General features: G+C 40.5%; 1 protein-coding gene across 3 annotated transcripts in view; it reads right to left on the bottom strand.

Annotated features, from left to right (window-relative positions):
• Window positions 1-10,737: 10,737 nt before the first annotated feature.
• ZNF366 (zinc finger protein 366) overlaps window positions 10,738-16,710 on the bottom strand; it is a 36,392-nt gene continuing 30,419 nt past the window's right edge. For all 3 annotated transcript variants that reach the window (XM_063181328.1, XM_063181329.1, XM_063181330.1), the window contains one exon: window positions 10,738-16,305. In XM_063181328.1, the coding sequence (XP_063037398.1) occupies window positions 15,770-16,305 (536 nt within the window). In that variant the 3' untranslated portion in view covers window positions 10,738-15,769. The remainder of the gene's footprint in view (window positions 16,306-16,710) is intronic.

The raw sequence follows: 16,710 nt of genomic DNA, 5'->3' as shown, positions 1-16,710 counted from the left end.
GTAAGAGGCATTTTACCTTGTTGTGTACTGTTTTTAAAAGTAAAATTTGTATCTAGTTTAATTAATATTTAAAGGGAACTTTATCAAGTCCTATCCACACTACTGTAGCCCTTAATTATCTAAATCTGTAATAATGCTCCTCTTTACATACGTACTTGCATATAGTTCATATTCATCTTCTCAATAGCCCACCTGCCAGCTGAACTCCTGTGTATATAAATTTGTTTTCTTTTAACAAATAAAACACTTCTATGCTAAAACATGTTGGTAACTATCAGGGTTCATAATTTGACATATTGGTAGTTCTCTAACCTCAGTATAGCTAGCTAGTAGACTGTCATATAAAAGAAGAAGACAAAGAAAAGAAGAATACTAAGAAAATTTTCAGACACTTTTTGTTTAGCAAGAGAGGAAACAGTAGAAACTGCTATCTGAGTCACAGACCAGCAAATTTCTAAGGAAAGCCTGGTCTGTATCAGTGAAAAAACTTTCTTTGGGACATTCTGCAAACACAGATGACTAGTTGAGACCAGATCATATGGGTGCATATGTGTGAGTGTTACTTGAATCTAACAAAAATGCAGTCAAAAAAGAGCCAGAACCAGCCAAGGAAGTACCAGCAGCATGGATGATCCTGGAAAAGATCCAGACTGGGAGAGAAAGTTCTAATTTTGGACAGAATGCTGGCTTAAAACAGATTTGATTTTCTGAACAAAGAAACTGCCTCCTGTTGCTTGTCCCTACTGTATTCAAAGAGAGAGAATTTTGTGTACTTTCTTTGTAAACAGAGAGTAACACACACCCCAAATTGCAAGCTTTCCAGATTTAACATGTTTTATGTAAAGACTCTTGGCTGAAAGTGGATATATATACCTCAGGCTACTTGATATTTGATTCAAAGCTCCTGCTTTTATAAAATCCACTGCTTTATGAAACTCGCCTCCTCAGCTTTTTCACACAGTTACAAGCGAGTATTTATCCTAGGCAGAGAAATATAGGCAATTCAACGATCTACATGAAACTTGTTTTTTTCCTCCATGCATACTGTGCATAAATAGCAGAACACGTCACTGTATCTTTCTCTTCCTGGTGATGTCAAGCACACCTCCAGAAAGGCATAGAATCAGAGAATCTATATTGGGAAGGACGTTTAAGATCACTGAGGCATAACACTGCCAAGTCCACCACTAAAATATGTCCCTCAGTACTATACCTACATATCTTTTAAACACCTCCAGGGCTAGTGACTCAACCACTTACTGTGCAGACTAGTCCATACTTGACAACCCTTTCTGTGAAGAAATTTTTCATAATATCCAATCTCAATCTTCCCTGGAGAAACCTGAGTACCTCCTCGCTTATTCTATTATTTGGAAGAAGAAGCGGATCCCCATCTGGCTACAATCTCCTTTCAGGTAGTTGTAAAGAGTAATAATGTTCTCCAGAGATTCCTCTTCTCCAATCTAAGCAGCCCCAACTCCCTCAGTCACTCTTTACAGGATGCGTGCTCCAGACCTTTTAACAGCTTTGTTGCTCTTCTCTGAACACACTCTGTCATCTCAACACTTTCCCTGTCATGAGGGGCCCAAAACTGGACGCAGCACTCAAGGTGTGGCCTCACCAGTGCTGAGTACAGGGGGTCAATCCCTGCCCTGCTCCTGCTGGCCACACCATTGCTGGCACAGGCCAGGATGCCATTGCCCTTCTTGGCCCCCTGGGCACTGCTGGCTCACGCTCAGCTGCTGTCACCAGCACCCCCAGGGCCTTTTCCTGTGGCAGCTTTGCAGCCACTCTGCCCCAGCCTGTGGCACTGCCTGGGGTTGCTGTGTGTAAGGGCGGGGCCCAGCACTGGGCCTTGTTGAGCCTCACACCACTGGGCTCGGCCCATGCTCCAGCCTGTCCAGATCCCTCTGCAGAGCCTTCCTGCCCTCCAGCAGGTCAGCACTCCCACCCAGATTGGGGTAATCCACAAACTTAGCAAGGGTATGCTTGAACCCCACATTCATCAATAAAGATATTAAAGAGGGCTGGGCCCAGTGCTGACCCCTGGGCAACATCACTGGTGTCATCAGCCAACTGGATGTAACTATTCACTACCACTCTCCAGACCAGGGCATCCTGGCATTTTTTTATATAGGAAACAGTGCACTCATGAAGCCATGAGCTGTCTGTTTCTCCAGGAGAATGCTGTGGGAAAATGGTGCGAGAAGATTTGCTAAAGTCCAGGAGGACAGAATACATAGCTTTTCCCTCTTCCACTAAGTGAGTCAACACTCCCACCCAGCTTGGTGTTATCTGCAAATTGCCTGACGCAACAGGCTAACATTGTCTTCATTTCTGAGGAGGCTCCCTAGGTGCTGGCCTGGACTGTTTTAAGCCAGTGTGGACCCACAGCCTACTGTACAACTTTGTGTGAGTGTCCCCTGCCTTAATTCACCTCTCAGTTTTCTGGGAAACTGGTGGAAAATGATCGGCAAGAGGTAGAGGATTGTCATGGGGTCTTGACTCAAAAATGCCATGGTCACAATGATGAAGTAGCTTGGAGGGAAAGTTCTTCTGCCAAAAGTGTTATATTCTTCTATGAATACTGCTGCTTCATTCCTGTTGTGTACTTCTTATCTCTCTGGCTTAGGCAAATAGAGAGTACACTACAGAGCCTATAGCAGGATATTACAAACTTCAAATTATTCTAATTTCCTTAAAGTCTTTCATATCAGTGACTTTAATTTCCAGTTGCTCAACTGAACAGTAAAAAATGTAAGTGTAAGTGTATAGGCTGTAACAGGTCTTTTCTGTTTCAGTTGGAGACTACACTAAAGGCTCCCCACTTCTTTCCTGCTGCTGTTTCAAGCTTCTCCTTTCCCTTCAGATAAGGACCTAAGGAGACCCTTATTCAAGCATATGGCTTATATTGATGTAATGAGATTCTTAGATAGAGCAGATACTCCTTCTAACATGCTGTCCTCTAGGAAGAATACTGTATATCAGCTCAAGTGACAAAACTAGTGAAACGCATTTGTGCAACCCGTTGTAGACTTTCCTTTAATAGGATTAGAAGTTTCCATGAGGACAGAAAAGAACAGAAAGAAAGTGATCTCATATTACCAACTTAATGGACAGGTCATTGAAACCCTTCCTACTAGGTTAGTATCCCTAGCCAACAAGATTAGTGTAATCAAACTATGCAGTGGCATCTTGAATTCCTGTTTTGATTATGACCTTTCATGGTCCAATTTTTCCCAGGGATTTGCAGGTCAAAAATTTACACCTGAATATGGAGTAAGTGCTTCTGTAGTAGCTATAACAGTGATTCTTTATTGCAAGAACTCATTTTTGTCTTTTCCAGTTTTCCATGGGAAAACAATAGTTTTTTTCTGCTGGTTAGCACAAAAAAGCTGAAGTAAAGCCTTGGGTCAGGACCCATATTTTATAGGGTCAAATTGTTCTTTATCTAGCTCAGCATCTTTGACTGCACTGCTGCTCAGGCAGAAGAAGAAGGAAGTTTGCATGTCAGGAAGATTGCTTCCTATTGCAGCATGAATAGCCCAACTGGTAGCTAGTTGGCTGTGTGCCATTAAAAATTGAACAGCCAAGTCAAACTGGGTCAGGTTTACATTTTACCAGGGTAATGCTGTCTAGTCAGACACCAGCACAGCAGCATTTTCGGCTCAGAGTCTGCTCAGCCATGGGAGAAGGAAGAGAGAGCAAAGGAAGTTTGGCTGTCAGAAACCTTATTTTATCTTCTATTGTAAATACACAACTGGCAGCTGGTCAGGCATTTGAAGTTGAAAGGTCTACTGGCACCTGTTTTAGGTACATCCCTTCCTCATGGGAAGTAATGGGCTGAAAAAGTAAGCTGCAGACAGCAGCCTCAGCTGAGCGCTAAAGCTGTTTTCCATCTGAGCTGTGGGGTGGGCTATGTTGTCTTGTAAGTCCTGCCAGTGTGACTTGCCTCAGGACAAACAAGTCAGTTGGTATCATCATTGCCACTGGATGAGGTGACTGCTCTGGCTATCAGGCCCAATCTGCTGCCCATTAAAGACAGGAGGAAGACGTGAGATGCTGTTCAAGCATGCTGAACTGTCTCTTTGAAGTCCTCTTTACTCTTACATGTGTTACCCTTGGCTTGTGGTAAAGCTCATCAGTTATGAAAATCAATTCAACTTTCCCATAGAGCATGGTTTTAAAATTTATCCCTCAAAAAGCAATATTAATAAAATGGCTGAAGACAAAAGAATCAAAATTTCCATTTAGACATGGAGATTGCAATCCCATCCACCACAAATATCAAGCTACTCTTACTTTCTCACACAGTGAACCTTAACAGGCTTTGGAACAGCATGCAGTTTTGCTCTATATTTGGTCTTACAGTCTGGCTAACATAACCGCCTACAGCTTCCCACTTGTCAAGAGGATGTGCCAGTAGCAGCTGCCTAGAGGGAAGAATAAATAAAAGGAAGATAGAGCAGAAGGAGAAAAAAGATTGCTAAAAGACAGCTGATGGCACTTGAAGCAAGTGATGCTATCCCCCTTCTCACAAAGGAGGGCTCCATAACAACTAAATGTATGCCCAAAATGGACACTCTTCAGGTTGTAAAGTCAAACACAAAAAGGCTAGCAGAAATAAAGTCGTGAGGAGATGGGCAAGAAATTGGTTCAAATGTCTTCATCAGCATGGAAATCAAGAGAGCTCCCACACTCAGTGAGGGAGATCAGTGAGTCACCTTACTGAGGGAGCAGCGCAGTGGAGAGGGGGATTCTGGAGGGATGAAGGGAAGAAGGGCTGTTTCCCCTGAGCTTGGAGCTGAGGGTGTGTTTGCTTTACAGATGCTGGAAACCCATAACAATAAAATGTGAAAAGGAGCACAAGGGCATCCTTGTCAAATGGCTGCTGAAGGTGTTATGAGAATGGCTTGTAGCCTGCAGTTGTGAAGGACCTGGGAAAATGGAGGTAGAGCTAAGTGAAGGGAGGAGCTAGAAGAGGTGAAGTACACAGTTGTGTCTCAGGTATGACTGCATTCTTCTCCTCTGACTGAGATATGGGGTTGGTTTTCAGCCTAACTGACTGCTCCTGAGTGTATTCATGCTCTCCTGAAGGGCACCTTTGTGAAAATAATTCCAGCCACTGTACAGAGTGAGTCAAATCAAGACTATACCACTTGCATCCACTCAGACTGAGTTTTATGGGAGAAATTATAAGTGCTGACTCATGGTAGTCATGGCATACAGATGTAGTTCTCTTTTGTACACTTTTTCAATCCTTTTTTTTCTTCCCTAGAGCAAGGCTGACCCCAAATTTGCTGTGTGCCACAGGGCAACCCAGACCACTTTCTCCCTGGGAGCAGAGAGTCTGAAGCTTGTGACCCTCTGTCACAGTGGGGAAAAGCCTCACATCTCTCCCAGAATCCTGACTCAGAGGCTTATATCCCACAAGACCATGATGAAAATATTTTGCTCCATAACCAGCTTGCAAAATGTAGGAGAGTCCTTGGCTGGAGAGGATAGGGCTGCAGGGTGAGGGAGATATGGTTCTGATGACAGCCTTGCCTCCAGGCATCCTCCTGTGGAACTGAATCAGAAAGTGGCAGGAGAGTCAGAACTGAGAAAGTACAATATAACAAACATAAAATGCTGACTAAGTCTTGAAAAACTACATATTTAATTAAATGGTTTTGGAGGGCTTTCAGGTTTGAACAGTGTAGGACACCTTTCTACTTCTACTTGCTGGGTAACTAGACCTTGTCTTCATGTTAACAACTTAAAGCAGCTCTAAAACAAAAGAAATTTTAGGAATGTTTACTATAGAGTTTGGAAAGCATTTAATATTGGTAAGACTATCTATTTTATTAATCAAGTAGACCTCCAAAATGATTATGCTGTCTTTCTCTGCTCCCCTAACTCTATTTGGTATAACTCATGGATATTTGGGACAAGATTTTACAGTGAAAAGCTGAAGATAGTTGAAAACAAAAAATCAAGATAGGGAAATTTTCTGATGTACAAGCAATTGCTCCTCTCCTTAAGACAACACTGTAATTGAGGTGCTTGAGCTGCAGGAAAGAGAGTCACAGAACCCCAAAACTACTAGTTTGGAAGAGACCTTCAAGATTATCGAGTCCAAGCCAGCTCTAACACCTCAACTAAACCATGGCACTGAGTGCCATGGACATCCAGTTTAAGAAAGGACATCCAGTCCTTTCTTAAACACATCCAGGGACGGTGACTCCACCGCCTCCCCGGGCAGGCCATACCAGAACTTTATCACCCTCTCTGTAAAAACTTTTCCCTAATATCCAACCTATATTTCCCTTGGTGCAGCTTGAGACTGTGACCTCTGGTTCTGTCAGTTGTTCCCTGGAGAAAGAGACCAACCCCCCCTGACTGCAGCCACCTTTCAGGGAGTTGCAGAGAGTGATAAGGGCACCTCTGAGTCTCCTTTTCTCCAGGCTAAACACCCCCAGCTCCCTCAGCCGTTCCTCACAGGGTTTGTGTTCCCAGCCCCTCTCCAGCCTCGTTGCCTCCTCTGGATGCGCTCAAGCGTCTCAAGGTCCTTCCCAAACTGAGGGCCCAGAGCTGGACACGGCACTCGAGGTGTGGCCTCACCAGTGCTGAGTACAGGGGAGAATGACCTCCCTGCTCCTGCTGGCCACACTGTTCCTGACACAGGCCAGGATGCCTTTGGCCTTCTTGGCCCCCAGGGCACACTGCTGGCTCATGTTCAGCTGGCTGTTGACCAGTACTTCCAGGTCCTTTCCCCCTGGGCACTTGCACAGAGAGTGGCAGATAAATTTTGGCAAACAGGTCTTTAACTGTACAACAAACCCACATATACACAAAAGCAAGTGTAGATTTGCTGGCTGTGCTGCTTTATAAAGCCGTTGCTTTGGGATGATAGGAACAGGATGAGACCGCTCTTAATAATCTGATTGCAGAATTTTATGGTTGCTGACAATCCAAAGGGATTTTTGTTTTCATTTCTCTTTGCAAAATTTTACCTATGGAAATTGATGCATTATAATTATAATCTATCTGACTGGATTGTTAATTCATGAGCTCTAAAAATAAAAGCAAGATTAAGATTTTTGACCACTCCATGCAAATCTGTAAGTTCTAACTGTGTGCTCTTACTCTCATACTCACTCTGTAATCTGAAAAGTGCAAACCCTGAAACATACTTAAAAATTAATCAAAAATTTGTTAAATTTATTAAATTTAATCTAAAATTGGATTAAGTCTTCATTTTGCTTAGTAGCAAGGACTGTCGTACTATACTCACAGTCTCTTGGAAATGGCAAGGAAATGGCAAGGAAATGACAGAATGACTGTGCCAGTCATTCTGTCTACTCATCCTCACACTGGGCTGCTCCTTTCTCTTTCAAGTATTTAATAAGAAAAGGATAGAAATGGCTCTGCAGCAATGTTCTCAGAGATCATCCTGACCTCTTAGAGTGCTTTGTAGAAAGGCGATTGGTGGTCTAAGCACTAGGATCCTAAGAAATAAATGAGAACAAGTAAAATAAAAAGAGAATAATTTTATTTTATTTTAATTTTAAAAAAGAGCAGAAAAGTAAGAATTTTGCTATTTTGCTGCTATCTGTCAAAAACTGGCAATTAATCTTTCACTCTCCTCTATATGCATAATGGGATCTACACAAAATCAGGCTCTACATGAAAGCGTAAAAATGCACAATTAAAGCCCTAGATAAAAGCCCTAAATAAACCTGTAAGTATTCAACAGGAATGAGTAGTGGCATAGTTTCATGCTGTACAGGGATTGGATCCTGCAAGTCAGGTAGGAAGACCACTAATGACACTGCTGAAATCAGGAATGCTAGCGCATGTCTTCATCACATGTTCATTAGTGAAATGGGTAGTGAAATATTTAAAATATATCTGCCTTACAGCTGCATGTTACAAAAGAGTGGGTGGGACAGGCAGCACTAGCATGAAATCATGCCTCATCCCCTTCAGAGTGAAATTAGGCGGGTTTGCTTAACCTGGGGACAATATATTTAAAATGAAGTAGCAGCGTAATAGGTGACATTTGCAGAGCACTCCCTCATGATCCATTCTGCCAGCTGGCTGGGGGTGGTTCCTCCCACAGAGCACTGGTAACAAACATGTGTGAGCCACTCTGGTCGTGAGCAACCCCAGACATTTCTGTGGGAAACATTTCAGTGGAATTACTTTAGCTGGTGTATAGTCTTGACTGTTCATGTGAACTCTGCCTCATACAATCCATTCAGAAGGATTAGCTGCTACTGCTATGCAGTAGCATTCAGAAAAACTCTCACTAGGGAATGGCTTTTAATGCTTTCCAGCAAAGTAAGATCAAGCTTCCAGGCAGTGTCTGCATGTATGTTTATCATACCTATATAATTTTGGACCAGTCTGATCTTGGTGCTGCTCTCACAGGCCTCCAGGACAGATTGTACTAGGCACAGCACTGTTTCAATTTTAGTGTAACTTTCTTCACAGCAAGACTATGCCACAGATGTCAGTTGTCATTAGACTTCTGTTGCTGGCTAGCTTTATAACCTGATTTTGAAAAATCATCTTGGCCTTTGAAACCAATAGATTTAAAAATCATGATTACTGATGATGTATCAGTATCAAATCACGAAACAATTGATTGAAATCATGACTTACTGTTTCTAGAAAAGTTGTATAATTTGTAGTAGAAATTCTGTAAAGAATAAAGCAATTTGCAGAATTCCCTTGCAACATATCCCTCTGTATCAATATATATTCTTCTGGGTTTATATCTGCCAGTTATCTTGTATAACTGTATTTCTTTAAGAGACATTTATGCGACACCTTCTCTGGCATTATTAGACAGTTCCTATCTCCGTTAACTTCATAATAGTCCTCCACAAGGTAGAAATATCTTTCTAGTTTTCCACAACCCCATCATTGTCAGTTTTACGGCAACCCATTTTTAGTTGGTTAATTAGTCTTGAATTTTTTAGCATCTTGAATAATAATTTAGTGTCTTGAATAATTTATTCCTCAGTGATTTTCCATTCAGAAGTGTAAGAGTATTTAAGTACTGAAAAAAGTGCAGTATAACCAGAGAATCCCAACTCCAAAAACGCAAGCTAACATTCTCTACTAGTGTAAATTGATAGAGGTCTTTTGAATAAAATGTTCCCACTACAATAAATACGTCAGTACAGGAAATAATTCAGTAAAGGGAAAGTCTGGCCTCATCCAAATTAAATCATTTCTGTAATGGGATAGATGTAAAGTATATTTTCAGAGAGCATAATCAAAATGACAGGACACCAGAAGACTTCTTCATAATGTATCTGTTCTCTGTTCAGCTGTACTTTCATTACTGGCAATCATTAGGAAAATCCATGCTTTATGATTCATCATATAGCATACCCCATCATATCACACATTGTCATATATAGAAGTAGCATTAGCAGTGTGTTTCATCATTTGCAAATGCTGCAATTACTGACATCCTGCATGTGTTTTTTAGATCAGATTTTCACTTTAGGGAAATCTGTGGGCAAATACATTAAACTGTATCACACTACAGGAACCTAAGAGAGTATTAATGAGACAAATTTGGTAAGAGGTTGTGTAATAATTTGGCTGTCTCCATACCTTTAGATACTCTGGGCCTTTCAAGATGTCACGATTTTCACAAAAATGCCCCCCAGGAGCATTTGAGGCTCTCTTTCTCTTCTAATGAATTTCTGATGGTTTGAAAGTGTTATTTAAAACTTAAGTGAACATGGCTCAGTTTTGAGCTAAGTTGAAGAGGAAGTTTGTGAAAAATTCAAACATATATTTTTTCCAAACTTTATTTTTCTAACTGAGTTTCAAAGGAGAAACTTTGAGATTCACTTATACTGACTCACATGGGAATGAACTAGCTCACTGTCCAACATATCTTCATCCTCTTCATGTAGAGGTAGTCTATAATCTAATAGTAGTTGTTACCTACCATCAAAGCATCAGGAAAAACAAAAGAAAATGGGGGAAAAACCAAAGGCTTAGTTCTGGGGTTCTATTTTAGCTTCCAGCATGTATTTCTGGTATTCGCATAAGCCCTCTTCCACTTTTTAAGGCATATATCTCTGAGAATTAGAAACAGAGTATCTTTGTTATTATTTATCTTATAGCAAACATTCCTGTTGCTTTCCCTATGCTCAAAAAGTTTGAAATTCTCTCTGTGAAGTCTGATGATGCCAATTCAATCAGGGTCTCATTTGAACAAACAAATTCAAGAGGTTAGTTAGTATTTAAAAGTGACCCTTTCCTTTAGAAAAAGCAACATTAAATCTCTTATTTCAATCTTCTGCTTATTCCTTAATATAATGGTATTTCTGTTTTTTAAACTTCAATCTTACAATACATCTGGTTGTTTTTTCCTCTCTTTTTAAATGATGCGGTTCTTCGAAAAATCTCGAAGAAAAAGATCTTTCTCTTTTAGCTTGTCTAAAGCCAAGTTGACAAATTACATAATCACTCCAGAGCATTTTTATGTCTTTCATGTAGTCTGTAATGAAAAAATTATCTCTCTGCCTTAAAGGACCTGGCAGCTCTTCTGCTCTTGTCTTCTAACTAGTCCTTCATCATGGATTTAGCCTTCCTTTAACAAGAACCACTCCTCAGGGGTGCTCAGAGAAGAATGACCTTGTCAGACCAAACCCATGCATTTGCCATATAAAGTACCTAAAATGCCAAGAAATCCATATCCATTTCAATACAAAGTACAGCAGCTTCTCCAGTACATATTTATTTGCTTAAATTAATACAATACATCATACATGCTTTTACTATTGAGATAGAAAGCCAGAAACTAAAGATTCACATATAGTTTTTTCACTTCACAAGCTGTGGCTTTAAACAGGAACTCAATGTTCTACATGAAATAAATATGCAACACATTATTTGCAAAATCTGTTAGGAGTACAACATGTTAGCTCTGTTACATCTTGTTCAGCTAAGCAGACATGACATTTTCAAAACTGTTAATAATTATTAAAACTTCTAGGAATAATAAATATGGTACTTATATTACTTCTTAACTGTACACTCAAAACAGAAGAGTCGAGCAGCACCATATGAAGAGAGAAATCAAAGAATAGGAAGTAGACAAACACAGAGTTGTAAAAAGGTGGGTGCAGTAGCATTACTTGGTCTTTCCACTAACTTGTTTTACAGGAAACAGCACAGAATAAACTTTAATTATTACATTAATCACAATGTATTTTACCCTTTGACCTTCTGAACACAGAGCACCTGTCTTTGCTGTCACAAATTGAAGGCTGTCTGGCAGCCAGGAAAACTCAGTTTCACAAGGAGATGGCTGAGTCCTTGTGGCCAGAGGCTGAAAACACTTTGCTGCGAGGTCACGTACAACTTTGCTTTTCCTTTAAATATGATCTCTATCTTCACCCTTAAACGATACTAGCTCAGATTTTGAGTTTTCCTCCACCTACTCTGTGCTCCAAAGCGTCTTGCAGAACTCTCCCTGCTACCCTTAACATCAGAAAAGCCCCTAACTTAACATGCCTTCACTTGCCCAGACTCTTTATGGTAGGGCAAATATATCTTTTCCTCAGCCTGACTTCTGGAAACATTTCAGCTGTGCAAGTTTGTAGCCACTCTTATTTGCTGTAATGCTCTCGGAAAGGATGAAACAAGGCTGCCTATACAATGCAGGCAAATGGTATAAATGTGTTTTTATATGGAGGTGGTGGAGACTGGGCTTTAGCTTCATATGTTCCCATAAAATGAAAACCCAAATAACAGTGAACAGTAGTAAGATAAAGCCTTTTTTTTTTTTTTTTTTTCCCACAACAGAGCTAGAAGACGAGATAAACTCACATTAGGAATGAGAAAAAGAAGAAAATGTATCCCCCAATGTCCAGGACACAGACAATGTCTCTACTGGACTTCTGAGCCTCTACACAAGGCAAAATAAGGAAGCTAATCCCTTGAAAATTATAAATGGGAAATAGCTTCATTATGAGAGCAAATTTCTATAAAGCATTTTCAAAGCTATTAAAAAGCAAAGGCTGTTACTGTCTGTTCCCAAAGCAGTGCCAATGTAAATAGTGTGAAAATAACTTATGTTTGAAAAGCAAGGTGCTTCACAATGAAGGCTGTTATTTCACTTTTAATTTGTCCCTTGAGGCCTCTTTGTAACAAATGCCACAGACCCATCTACATTATGTTCTACAGTAGGGAGGACTGTCATCTTCTAACCACTTTGCTTGGGTCACTTGGCACTGTCTTCTTACTTCAGTAATAATTTTGTTTGTAATTTCTCTTATTCATAATTTACAGTTTTAAATTAGGTTTTTACTATTCTGACATGAATTAGACTTGCTTGTTTGAGAATTAACTTAGTATGGCTTTGTGTCTGGGCAGAATCTCAAAGTCCCGTTGTGAAGAAATACTCTGCTTTCTAGTAAAATGTGATTTAAAAGAGTTCGCATTATGAATTACTTGCAAATAGTATTGCCATTTTGGGACTATTTCCCAGCTGTATGTAGTTGTCCAGTACTTCGGCTCCAGTGATAACTGCACCTGTAGAAGTGGGTAAATTGAAGTGGGGAGTGTGGTTGAAGGAGTTTGGAGTAACCATTTAGACAATGCACAACTGTCTGCAGTGATTTCCTTTCCTAAGGACACATCTGGCACATTCTCTTACAAGGTCAGTAAGGAAACTCTGGACTGCATGCTTCCAATAAACATAGTTTTTGCAGTTGCAGAATCACACAATCACAGAAGCATTTAGGTAAGAAAAGACCTCTTAATATCATGAACTCCAATGTTTAAACAATCACCACCTGGTCAACTAGACTAAGTCCTACATCTGATCATTTTTTGAACACCTGCAGGGATATCTGACTTGTAGCCCTTCTCTGGACATGCTCCAGCACCTCAATGTCTTTCTTGGAGTGAAAGGCCCAAAATTGGACACAGGATTTGAGGTGTGGCCTCACCAGCACTGAGTACAGGGGGTCAATCCCTGCCCTGCTCCTGCTGGCCACACCACTGCTGGCACAGGCCAGGATGCCATTGGCCTTCTTGGCCCCCTGGGCACTGCTGGCTCACGCTCAGCTGCTGTCACCAGCACCCCCAGGGCCTTTTCCTGTGGCAGCTTTGCAGCCACTCTGCCCCAGCCTGTGGCACTGCCTGGGGTTGCTGTGACCCAAGGGCAGGGCCCAGCACTGGGCCTTGTTGAGCCTCACACCACTGGGCTCGGCCCATGATCCAGCCTGTCCAGATCCCTCTGCAGAGCCTTCCTGCCCTCCAGCAGATCAGAAACCCACCCAGCTTGGGGTTATCTGTTAAGTGACTGAGGGGGCTCTCCATCCCCTCATCCAGATGGCTAATAAAGATATTAAACAGGGCTGGGCCCAGTGCCGACCCCTGGGCAACACCACTGGTGACTGTCTGCCAACTGCAGTTAACTCCATTAACCACCACTCTCTGGGCCTGGCTATACAGCCATGTTTTAATCCAAGCGAAGACTTCATCCGCCCAAGCCACGAGCTGTCAGCTTTTCCAGGAGAATGCCATGGATAATGTATCAAAGCCTTTGCTGAAGCCCAGATAGAACGCATCCTATGATCTTAGTGGCTGGGAGCTGAACTCTGCTGAAAATGTCTCTTTTGCTCCATTTGTCTGGACTGCAATTGGTATGTAATACTTTGTTTCTTTCTTGATAAGAATTGTCTAGCTGTCCCATAGCACTCTCCAATTAATAGACAAGAGTTTGCAATGGAAGGGCTGTGTACATAGTACAGTTTCACTCATTATCCTAAAAATTTCCTAACTTTTTTGCTTGTCCACAATGTCTTCCTTGAAAGAAAGATAGCTCCTTTTTCAATAGGCATCATCTTACAGCTAAAGCAAGGAAGAGGAATGTTTATGATAGAACAGTTAATCCCTGAAGAAACATGACCATAGACCTCTAAAATACACCTCAAAGACTTTTTAAATTCTAAAGTGACCTACCTTCCAGTTCAATTTGGCATAACATTTTTATTTTTAAAAATATGCACATCAGACATAGATTTAATTTAGGAAAGTCACCTGGATGTTACTCTTTCTTTTATCAATAGGTTTTTCTGCATGAATTTCTGCATATGTTATGCCATGTTTGAGCCTTGAAAAAGGAAAACACTGCCTGTAGCCTTGGACTACACAAACCCAGTTATATGAAAAATAAGGACCTTGCCCTGTGAATGCTGCTTAAGTGGTAGGCATGAGGATCATTAATTTGAGAGGTGTGTGTTTTCTTATAGGGGCAGAGAGCTGCAGCTACATGACTGGTCTTAGCAAGCCATAAAAGTAGATGACTATATTTAATTATAACTTGCTATACAGAGAGCATGATTGCAATGCATCTCAAATCAAGAACTCAGCAGGTAAGTGAAGAAGGCAGTAATATTTGGAAGAGATGTACCATATATATGGATTTTAACCTTTTGAGCTGGGATGTCCAAAGGACATAGGACAAATTTTATGATTAATTGAATTTTTATTTCCACGTAAGCAATAGGACAATTCAGGGCTGCTTGTCATCTTTCTTGAAGATGTAGGAACTAATATGCTGTTCAAAGTATTCATGTCATTAATGAAAAGTTTAATGAATAGGCTTTCCCCATGTTGGTTATAAGCTTATAACTGTAGGGGAATCAGAGGATGAAAAGCTGAGTTTGACTCCATAAAAACAGCATGAGTGAAATTTGTCTGAAAGGCCTGCCACTTACTGCTCAAGAAGTGTTTAATAAGAGAAGTTTTCTGACCTTAATAAGAGGAAAGTTTTCCTCTGTGAGGTACTGCTTGTTCTGTAAGGGTGGTTTTTACCCCCTGAAACAAAAAATGACCAGATCTGTGTATTCCAAAATTATCCTTACTAGCAATGATAAACTGAAGAGATAAATGGTGAAGCTGCATAACTTTTTCATTTTGAATTACTCATACTGTGTTATATGTAACTATGGCAAGATTGTGAATACGGCATGCTGATGCCCCCCAGTACACGTGTTGGTCCAAGCAGGCAGTAGAACAGAATGTCAACACAATCTATGCTATTTCACTTCAGAATTTCTGAACACTCCCATACTGGCTGAAACACAGCAAAGCACGAATATTCCTTGTGCCAGAGAACTTTTGTAATAAATTCCTTTTAAAGCCTTAGAGAACTGTCCTTTACTGCCTCCCTAGACATTAGTTCTTCTTATTATTTTGTTTAACATTTCTCATTGTAAGTAGTTGCACTAAGAGTCACTTCAGTAAATCAAATATTTGGACTGTGTTAGTTCTGAATGTCGACAGCACTTTCATGCATGCCATGTTTAATAGTACTCTGGCTTATAATGCGAAATACTTTGTATTTTCAGATATTTTTGAGGCATATGGTTAGAAGTTTTCATATATATTTAGTCAGATAAGAAATCAGATGCTAAAATATATTGCTTTCTGCTAAGTAGAAAATTGCATGTAAGTATCTATCCCCATATAATAGAAAGTAAACTTCTGTACCCAACCCATTGTCTGTTATACATTAAACGGATAAATATTAAAGTGTTATTTTTCAATATCTATTGCATTTCTTGGTGACCTCAAGCTGTTTTATTCTTTTAATGTATGTGGTTTACCCTAAATTATTTTTAATAATTTGGCTTATTTATTTCTAAATACTACTACAGACTTCCAGGCTTTAATAGCTTACAATTCATGTTAAAATATTCCTGGTTACCATTTTCCAGCTGTTTTAAAAATGTCCATTTTAAATGCCTAGAAGCATTGTTTGTTTTTCCATTTTTTTTTCCAGCAATTCTTTCAAACTCTTGTTCTTGTGCTTGAAATACAAGTAATCAGAGAGAGAGTGACCAAGTCTGGCCTTTTCAAAGGATCTAAAGCTGAGATGTTCTTTGCTGTTTGCAAGCTCTCCCTCTCCACATCTCTCCTCTTTGTCTGAATTTCCTATTCTCTTCCCCAGTCCTCCCTCACTTAACACCTCTTTCTTCTCATTGCAGTAGGACTCTCTGAAGTCCTTCATCATGCACTCAGGTTTGCCAGAGAGATCTTGAGCCATGTACAGCTTGTTGTCATCATGATGGTATGTGGCAGGGCTGTATCGGTCCACCTCATAGCAGTTGTCTTCCTCTTCTTCCTGACATGAGCTTCCCTTGGCACTCTCACCATCAGAATGAAATGAGATACCCTTCCCTTGGCTTTTCTGGGACAGATCAAATGGCTCTTCCTGTTCCAAGCTTCTCAAGACATTTGTCTGGGACAGAGCAATCCTTCCTCTTCCAAAACCTTGTAGTGGTTTGAGGGGAGGAGAGAAGGAAAAAATTATATATACGAAATTTTACTACTTGATACATGGCTAAAAACCAAAATCTGAGGTGTCTTTGTATTTAATTTTTTAACTTTGTCATCCATCCAGCTATCTCCAAGTGTTTCACTATTTACATCTCAAGGCATCTCCTTCGAGATGCTGCAAAAAGGAGTGCTATTGTTTACGCCTCACAGCCAGGTTAGGACACACAAAACATTCTGTTATACAGCCAGACTCTGGATGATGCAGCTGGGAAGAAAAGTGAAATGGTCTGGCCTTTTGTAAACTGAATTTTATCTCAACGTACTCACTTCCTCCTTCCTATTATTTTTCTAAAATAAAACTTGAATCTAAAGCACCACAGTCCATAATCCAAGTCCCAG

Source organism: Melospiza melodia, chromosome Z, assembly GCF_035770615.1.
Source record: "Melospiza melodia melodia isolate bMelMel2 chromosome Z, bMelMel2.pri, whole genome shotgun sequence".
Lineage (NCBI taxonomy): Eukaryota > Metazoa > Chordata > Aves > Passeriformes > Passerellidae > Melospiza > Melospiza melodia.
This window is presented reverse-complemented; position numbering and strand designations above follow the sequence as displayed.